This window comes from Branchiostoma belcheri, unplaced genomic scaffold (genome assembly GCF_001625305.1).
Source record: "Branchiostoma belcheri isolate BF01 breed outbred unplaced genomic scaffold, Haploidv18h27 scaffold27, whole genome shotgun sequence".
Classification (NCBI taxonomy): domain Eukaryota; kingdom Metazoa; phylum Chordata; class Leptocardii; order Amphioxiformes; family Branchiostomatidae; genus Branchiostoma; species Branchiostoma belcheri.
Genome location: NW_017803876.1, coordinates 2352373 through 2362263, shown reverse-complemented (window position 1 = coordinate 2362263; position 9891 = coordinate 2352373). Strand labels below are relative to the sequence as shown.

General features: G+C 40.9%; 1 protein-coding gene across 7 annotated transcripts in view; it reads left to right on the top strand.

Moving 5' to 3' along the window:
* The window catches only part of LOC109472174 (fermitin family homolog 2-like), a 40532-nt gene that overhangs the window by 18133 nt on the left and 12508 nt on the right, over positions 1 to 9891 (top strand). For 2 of the 7 annotated variants that reach the window (XM_019771764.1, XM_019771761.1), the window contains exons 4-5: positions 5826 to 6036; positions 8447 to 8578. In XM_019771764.1, the coding sequence (XP_019627323.1) occupies positions 5826 to 6036; positions 8447 to 8578 (343 nt within the window). Of the gene's footprint in view, positions 1 to 1000; positions 1242 to 1403; positions 1422 to 1743; positions 2231 to 5825; positions 6037 to 8446; positions 8579 to 9464; positions 9515 to 9891 lie in introns of those variants that run through there. The other 5 variants (XM_019771765.1, XM_019771767.1, XM_019771763.1 and 2 more) reach the window with 5 other exon arrangements.

Sequence of the window (9891 nt, the reverse complement as noted above, 5' to 3'; positions counted from 1 at the left end):
AAAATTGAAGGACGATAACTCAAGAACCGGTTGACGTATTGTCGTGATTTTTGGTATGTAGGTAGTTGAAGTAATGCTTGACATAATCAGATGGCAATTATGCAAATCAAGAGCTAATTTGCATAATTAATGAGGAAATTCTATAAATCTGATTTGTTCGATAATAGAACTATGAAACAGTTGTGACATCTACATGAGAACGAGAAAAACATCTGAGGATATAGATTATGTACATGAGGACCTAATTTGAATAATTAATGGCAAATTCTTATAATTCCATAGTTGTAACTGCTGCACCCCGAATTTCATACTTGCCACATTTGGAAGTTAAGTGAAGGTGAACATCAATAAACATAATTTATTCAAATCATGACCTCATTTGCATAATTTATGAGGAAGTGCTATAATAGCCTTTTTGTTATGATAAGGCTGTCATTGGATGGAGAATATGATCAACTGATATAATCCATGCAAATGAGGCTCTTATTTACAAAATCAATGATTAAAATCGTAGACTTCGTCACCCGCAAGGGTTAACATTTTTTGGCGAAGGTATGAGATCGTGGAACTCTTGTTTGGCTCTGCAAGACTGGAGCAACATGGGATAGTGGTGTAGTTAAATTAATTGTACAGAAGTGAAGTTGCATCAAATATTTAGATCAATAGACCAAGTGTTACACTAATATGTAAGTCTCATTCTTGACTTATTAAATTATATACTGTTGATATTAGATGATAAAACTTTCTCAGTTGTTATATTTTCGTGCTACCACAAATTCATGACACTGCAAATATCTGTTTGTCTTGCTGATGTACTACAGAATTGCGAGAAGTGAACATCAAAAACATTTTCCCTCATACCACAAATTTAAAACCACTGCAAAAGTAGATGCATTTACAGTACTCCATGTAGTGTTCTTACTATGGGGCCAAAATATCAGTCTTCATGCTATATTCAATCTACCAGTGAAATGATATTAAAACATATATTGTTGTCTCCCCCACAGATGTAGCGATGGACTGGTCCGACCACGGCTTCTGGTGGCCGCAGAGGAACTCGTGGCTGCTGCGGACCCACTGGACGCTGGACAAGTGTGGCGTCCAGGCCGACGCCCAGCTGCACTTCACCCCCACCCACAAGAACCTGCGGGTCCAGCTCCCCGACCTGCAGCTCGTCGACCTGAAAGTCGACTTTTCCTACATGGCGTTCAACGCCATCATGTCTGTATGTGCCATGTTAGGTAAGTGGGAGAAACATTCAGGATGTAATTAGAAATTAATCTAGCAAGTGGATAAATTCTTAGTTAGCCTGGGTGCTAGACTGTTTCCATGGCCTACACAGGCCAGTTCCTAATTTGACCTGAAAGTCCATTTTTCCTACATGGCGTTCAATGCCGTCATGTCTGTATGTGCCATGTTAGGTGAGTGGAATGAACAACAACTTACTGATGGCTAAAATAACTGATTACGTTGTAGTTGTACTATGGAACGAATTTTACTTCATGTAATGTCCCAATAACAATTGAGTTCTTTGGCTGCCACGATTGGGATACTGTCTTTGACCAAATAAACAATTGATAACCTGCGTAGGAACGGCTGGAGGAAAAGGTCATGAACGTCTGTGAGACTCTCACAACCAGATCTGATGATGAATCAAGCAATTGGATAGATTCTTGGTTGGTTTAGTTTGTATTATGTTATGTTCTACTGTGGTAGCTAATAAGACATCTCGCCCTTTTCCAGGTATCCGCCATCCAGAGGAGTTGTCTTTCATGAAAAAGGTAGATGAACGGACTTTGAAACGGGGAGAAAAAAGAGGCAGCTTTAAAAAGAAGAAAGGCGAAAAGTACTCCTCGCCCGCTTCTTCCGCAAACAATAGTGATGCTTCCTACCCCACCACCCCCACACCCAGCATGATGGACGGGACCCATACGACGCCCAGAAGTGCGAGTATGCCCGGTAGCCCTTACAGATCCGCTCCCCACACACCGGGGACGCCGCTCACGCCGGGAACACCCAGCGGTTACAACACGTACCCCAGGGTACCCAGCTACAACGGAACCAGCCCTGTGTCGTCCAGCTACAGCCTGAGTTCCTTCCCAGACAGTCCTTACAGCGATGGGAGCAACCTGTCCGCCCTGTCCATTAGCCCGGCCAAGCCGTCTTCAGAAGCAGTCGCCACCCTGCACAGACCCAAGAACTACGTGGAGAGAGCCAGGCTAAATTCTTTGTAAGTATGGGTGGGGTTGGATGTGTTTCTCAACATCATAGTAACTTCCTAGTGCCATCCAATTTGCTACAAGGCTCCTTATATTCGCTGCCCGTAGTATAGGAGCCCCAATATGCAAATATGATGTCATCCAGGCTAGAACTTGCTACTTGTCCATGAAAATTTTATCGCAACAAGATTTGTGTTGCAAATGTCAACTCACTCACTCACTCATTCACTCACTGACTTTCTCACCCACTCACTCATCTCTGCATGCTGCTGGTGAAAGCATGTCACCTCAGAATGTGTCAACTGAAATAGAAAAATTAAAATTTGATATGGGTAGTTGCGATCATGAACATTAAGGATGTTTATGTATATGCCAGCTGGCATGTTTATTGATGTTTCATATGTCACCATGATATCCTTGAACACTCAACAGAAGTGTTCAATACTGCTATATAAGTGACCACGAAAAGTCCAGCACCCTCCTGGCAAGTGCCTTACCAGATGTCCCCTTTACCCCACATCTGAAACAAGGTCACAGGAGATGGGAGTATTTTTAGCTGGGTGATTCTGGAGTAACCAAGTTTGCCTATCTACTTCAGCAACTGGGGAGATAGTATTTGGGTCATTGCATGTAAAAGGAAGTTTGGCCCTGTGATATCAGACCAAGCCAAACCTTTGGTTGAGATCACTGGCCATGGCTAAATTAGTTATCAGATCAAGTTCAAAGCTTCCGCTCCATTTTGAGTTGAAACCTCTGCAGCTACTGCAGAATGTGGGGCAAAGGTTTTTGCTAGGGAAGCAAGATTTACGTTTCACGTCTGACCTTGGTTGGGGAGCTGTTGGAGCAAAGTGGCCCAGGGAGAAGGTCCTGGATGTGTGACAGGCTGGACAGGACCAGTGGTAGATAGACTTTTTTCAGTGTTCTGCAATATTGCAAAAATGTCAAAATTTTGTTCTGCAATTCAAAAACACTTCCTGCAAATACACAAGCCTCCTTACTGCAACCTTCTCAACCAATACAAAATAGGGACTACAGGTGGGTATTTGTAACACTGAGGATGCATAACATCCTGTCAGGACAGGTGGGGCAACAGGTTTCCACAGGTGTGCGCTGAGGTCATCAGATCTGTCCAGGTGGTTCTCTGCCGGTGTCAGGAAGCAATCACTCAAACACACAGTGTCTAAAACATGAGTTAGATAGATTATTCTCTGCAAACCCTCAATGACTGATGTAAAACTAAAGATTATCATAAGTAAGAAACTTAGTTGAATTAGCCTGACCAAATCGTGCTACTAGTCAGGTGACTTGAAGCCCAGGACAGTGAGAGCTTGTGTTACACATACACACTATAGTTGAATCATTTGCACCAATTTACTAAAGTGTTGCTTTCTTGAGTCACCCTAATCCCACTGCCCGACTAACACCTTTCATGTTACATGTGAGCTATACTATAGGGCCCGTCCAATCACTCCCCTACCATTAACGGTAATTGGTGCGTTTACCGGGCAGCAGGTGTGATAATTCCAGCACATGCCCTCACTCAGCGGGAAGATTTCGGCTTTACTTGCCACAGGAACAGGGAAGGAAACCTTGGATGTTTACCAAAATGTGGCCTATCGCATTTCATAACCCATCTGTATCAATCAGTCTAAACAATCTGAGGATATCTGGATTTTCATCAGACAGGTGGAAGATAGTGATAAAACTCTTCCTGGGAAATTTGGGTGTTCAGTTTCACATTTCTCCTTGACTCCCAGACTGGGTACCCTGAAGAAAACAAATTTACTGCTCTGCAGTCACCTTTTCGTCACGTACTGTTATTTGAGTTTCATTGATGAGGATAGAACATACATGATTCGAGGGTAACAGTCTTCAGGGACACTTAAAACAAAACCTGGATTGTAGTAAAGGTATTAAAGTACCAAACTTCAAGACATGAGTTCAAACCTCATCATCTTATTACTGGTAAAATATACACCTTCAGTAAGTAGTCTGGATGAATTCCTCAGGCCATAAGGCTGGATTGAGGCCATGTGTTACTCACTGGTGAAGAAAATTGATGTGGAAAAGGTCCCCTTGGAATCATTTTCAAGAGGGAGGAAGCAATTTTAGCCAATTAGTCGGCTTGTTATTGTGATCAGGACTGTTAAAAAGCTGCTAGATTGCCCCAGGCATGGAGGTGGGGATTTAGAGCCTTAATGATACCTTATAGATAACAGATTCAAAACATGTAAGACTAGTTTTAGATGGCCAAAGTGTCAGATTTTGTTCCTCTGAGCTCTGAACAGGGCAAGTTTGAGTTTTACTTTGAATCTCCACCTGGTTGATGTCTGTCAGTTGGGGTTGTCCCAGGAATGCTGGGGTCACCACAGGTCAAGTTCGAGATGAAATGTCTCGGCATTTCACAGTAGAGTCATTTTTTCAAATGTGAACTTTCTTTGGGAGAATTGATACACTAGTAGCAAAATAGCTCTGGATATGAGTGATGAATGATTTAGTCTTGATATACACAAGAGAACATACAGGTGCATTTGGTCAGCATGTACAGTTAACTATACAGCAGGCTTACATCCTATTGCTGAAGGGTCACCATCACAATTGTAGGGGACCTAGAAATGTGCAGGTTCAAAATAGGAAACTTGATTCATTCCACCTGTTGCAATGCATGAAATATGGGTTATCCACACCTTCTGGACATTTTCATCCTGCCGTTTGATATAATATTAGACTCCAGTGTTGTTCTCCATTATTGTTCTCCAAGCTAAATATTTTTGTCAAAAGATGAGGTAGTGTCTCCACCAGACCTACAGACCCAAACATCATCATGTGCTGGAATGACTGACTTCTGTAGAAAAGTCTAATCTCCAAGCAGATCCTATAATGGCAAGCAGTGTCTGTTGGCCAGAGGAGTGACCATTAGCCACTGTAGTATCTGCCTGGAGATTATGAAGGGAAAGGCTGCCACTGATCAGTTACTAGGTCATCAAGTAAGCCTCTTAGTCAGCAAAGCCACTGGTGAATTCCAGAACGGACCAAGTTCAGCTCAATCATACTAGAGGTCAGAGAGCACCATCTGGATACAATAATACAACATAAATCTGTATAATCCTCTTATAAAGCAGCAATAATGAAGGATCATTCCGGGGACCGTGCTCGCATGCCGCCAGTGAGGAGGCTGGTTAACTTCGAATTAAGAAACGTCTCTGATGTTATCCAGGACATCATTATGATGCTTGGAATATTTCGTTTCCCAGCTGTGGTCACATAATACAACAAGCCGTCATGGTGAAGCAAAACACAGGGCAAGTTCATGTCCTAGACATTTTAAAATCATATTGTTTTTGTGCTGTTTCCTCTTCTTATTCTTTTCTTCTCCAAACCAATAAGATCAATGACCTGAACTAGACATCTGGCACCATGGTAACTAGTATTGGGTTACATCATGTTACAATGTTATAGCGGGAGGGATTTAGACTCCTGTCTGACCATATATGAATGTGTTTGAGTAAGAATTAACAGAGCAGACCATATGCGAAGGTAAACATTATGCATCTGCAAATGCTACCTTTTTTTTTACATCCTGTATTTTTTGTGTGATATTTCCAGATGGCTGAACTCCTCTCGATCCTTGATGGAGCAGGGCATCCGAGAGAACGACATCATCTTGCTCAGGTTCAAGTACTACTCCTTCTTTGACCTGAACCCCAAGTACGACGCAGTCCGTATCAACCAGATCTACGAGCAGGCCAAGTGGTCGCTGCTGACGGAGGGGATCGAGTGTACGGAGGAGGAGGCCATGATGTTTGCAGCTTTACAGGTGGGTGGACCTGTGCACTTCTCTTGGCTTGGGGAGTCTGTTCCCCAGCATACACATGTCTACAGTACAACTACAAGTATAACAAGAGATGACAGACTTTACCTACGTATTCATTCAGCTTTGCAACCGTGCCAGTCCCACAGATAAAAACAGAAACATTGATGATGTTTGGCAACACTGCATTGTATATTACTGGGAATCTCACAAACATACAAAAAAGAGACACACAAGCCTCAAACAACACTTCACTCACTTGAAGTCAAGTTATTACAAATGAGAAATCTATAGAATTAATCTCTACTAAAAAAGTCTTAAATTTAAGTACAATATCTTTTCACTCAAGAAAACATCTATCGACTACAGCATCCCTGTGGATGGATGCCCTCTGCAGAGCAACTGATTAAAAGTTGGGTAGTGTCTGTCTAACTACTGATTGAAGGTGTTGTAATTGCATCTTGAAGTTTTGCAGTCGTCTAGACCTTGAGTGTTTGCATGCCACTCAGGAGACATCGGGGAGGGAAATGTGCATCAGTGGCTGACAGAAACTTAATTTGGGTCAGATTGGCAAGCAGCTTTGTAGATATGGGTGAAGACAGAAATTTGATTACAGGCGCAGCCAAATCACATTAGTCTCCTGGAAGTAAAGATAAATTTGGTTTTAATGTTGTCTGTTGTCGTTTTATCAATACACCTACGTGGGAAGTTTGGAGGAATTGGCAACCTTGCATCTTGTAAGGATGCAGTTGTCATGGCAATAAATGGAGATGAGATAACCTGCTGTTAGGAGTTTGGGGATTGGAAGTGAGCGTTTCATGATTGGGATGTAATTCTCTATTACTTAGATCTGGTTCTTGGACCAGACTGCATACCTAAACCCAATTTTAGGTTCAGGTCCGGATTCAAGTCCAGAGGTTTAGGTTCAGGTCCGGACTTGTAAGTCCAGACCTAAACCCATGGCTTATACAAAATTGCATGTTGGCAACCTTGCAATGTTGTCAGGGTGAAACTTTGGCCACATAACATGGAGGCCGGTACTTGACGATGCCCGATGGCAATGTTTTCTTCGTTTTGCAGCAAAGATTTTACAATCTACGGAAGGTTTTAGGTGGTTTGGAAAGGAGAGGGGTATGTGAAATGGTCTTTATGGTAATAAGTCCGGACTCGGTTCTTGACTTTTAGGTTTTTTTGGACTTGAACCTAAACATTCTTACAAGTCCGGATCCAAGTCCAGTGAACCGGTATGCATCACTAGGACCAGTTTGGGTCTTGTGAAATGGAGAGACAAATGCATTTGACACAGGAGACCCAGATCTATAAAAATTATATATATCAATAACTTTGATGCATTTGCTTATCAGCCATAAGTTAGGTAACAGATATTAAGTTTTCTTGGTAGAGAAGTGTTACATGCAAGGATGTACACTTGTTTGACTAAATATTGAAATATTGGAAAGTATTAGAAATAAGATTAATTTTCGTAATCCAGCATATTTTCCAATAGAACATAGTCAGTTATCGTAGTTGTACAACTTGAACCTATGTCACAACTGTTCCCAGATTTGTGAAAGCTGTCAGTCACCAACCCAAATCATTAGTAGATTAACACTCATCAACAGAGAGCAAAGATGTAAACATTGTAACTTGTTGAAAGATTGCTAGTTGGTTTGTATTCTTAGAGTGTCTGTGCCTCATTCAGTCTGTCAAACACCTTACAGAGATGTACCAAGATGGGGATTATCTGAAAATACGGGATTACCAACTCAAGGGAGGAGTTTATCTGCCAGGCTTTATATCCCAGTAGATGTGAATTAAGGTCAGGCTCTGGTGACCTGAAGTCCCACAAGACATGATTACTGAACAAAAACATGGTTAAAAAAGACATTCACGTTTGGAATAAGGATTCCCAGAGAAAATTGATCAGTTACACTACCAGTATAGTGGGAACTTTACGTTAAGGGCAAATATAGATATGGTTGGTATATAGAGTGCTACTGTGTACATTTACATTTCAGTAGGTTGCAGCCAACTTGAAAATTGGATTTTAAATTGCTTCTGTTCCTTTCAAACAGTCATTGTGTTAATTTTCATTCTACAGGTGTATTTTATATTACATCTGTAGTCAAGTGCAGAGGTATTTGTGCCATTAATTACAAATTGCCCAACAGATGAAGCTGTTCACTTTCATGAAAAATAAATGCCTAATCATCCCCGCAACAGAGACCTACTTTTGAATCCAATTTGAGATCAAATTTGAAAACGTTACTGTTATTCAATCAAGAATATTTACTTATTAAGCCTTCAAAAATTGGCAATTTATGTAATAGCCATTACTGCTGTATAGTACAGTAGGCATAATAAGTTCTTATCTTTAGATTGATCTAACAACTGATGTTTGTTGTTGCCTCTCCAGTTGCAAGTGAACCTGCAGTCGGCCATGCCGCAGCCAGACATGAATAACGCCAACGACTCTGCAGACGACATCGATGCAGCCCTTACCGATCTACAGGTGTCTCTGGAGGGGAGCGCAAAGAACTCTGCAGCCGTAAGTACAAGAAACTTTGAAACTTTATAATTTCGAATTACCAATAGAAGGGCCCACCTCTAGTCTTCCTGGTATTCATATGTACATTTATATACAGTTCTCGACACAGTTCCTACACAATGCCAATAACAAGTTCACTGTCTGAGGATGAAATATGAGTACAGACTGTCAATAGTCATGAAGTATGTATAAATGATGCATGAACAGTCTCTGCAGGGAGAAGATATCTGATCACTCTAAAAAGGAATTAAGCCTACATGTAGCTGTAAATGCATGTATCAAGTCATTACACTTTGCTATCTTAGATTGAAATATATGGTTGATGAATTATTCTATTATTTCATTTGGTAGATCATTTTGCAGAAGACAGAATGTCATCTAGTAGGAGCAATTGTAGTTAAACGATCACTATGAAAAGAGATCAATTGTAGATATAAAGACAGTTTGCTATCTTAGAGTAAAATATGGTTGATATCATACCATGAATTTCCCTGGGTAGCTCATTTGGAAGCAGATTCGACAGTTATGAAGGATGATGTTTGAATGATGTATGAGCCATTTTAGTAAGGAGGTCACTCTGAAGAGAAAAGAGATCAATTATTGTTATACGTACATCAGGTCATACTGAAACCATCTGGTATTGTTCAATATATTTATACTTATGAATGTCAGATGAACTATGTGTGAGGACCGATCCATTAGGAACATAAAGACCTGCCCTCTCATCCTGTCACGTTTTAGGTAATGATGATAGATTTTTGCCATATAATAGAAGTATCCGCACCTCCCATATTTAATTATAGAGGTTAGTCTTGCATGATGAGTCCCGTAGGAAAGACAGCATCCCTATTGATATCACATCATTTCCTGTTGTTTCCTTCTCCAGGGGGACATCACCCAGATACCAGAACTAGCAGACTGGCTCAGGTTCTTCAAGTAAGTCAAGCAACTTCTGTCCGAGAAGTTATATCCTTATGAAGGATGTAATGTTACAACAATTCTTGCCTATTCTGCTTGTTTGAATTTTTTGCTATCTTTTGCTTCCATCGTTCCAGCATAAAAATTACATCTTAACATCTGAAGCAATCTATAATATCTGATTCATACAGCAGGCAGAAAATAAAGAGGTCCTTAGAAACTCCCACTGTTCTGTACCCTTCCTTCGTGTTAACTTATATCCGTGACAAATAGAGCTGGAATTTCCTATATACAAGTACCTGGGACTCTTTGGAGATTACAGAGTATTGGATCTAATGATGTGATTAGTACTCATTACCAAAATCTTTGTCCAACATAACAATTCAGCATCCTAG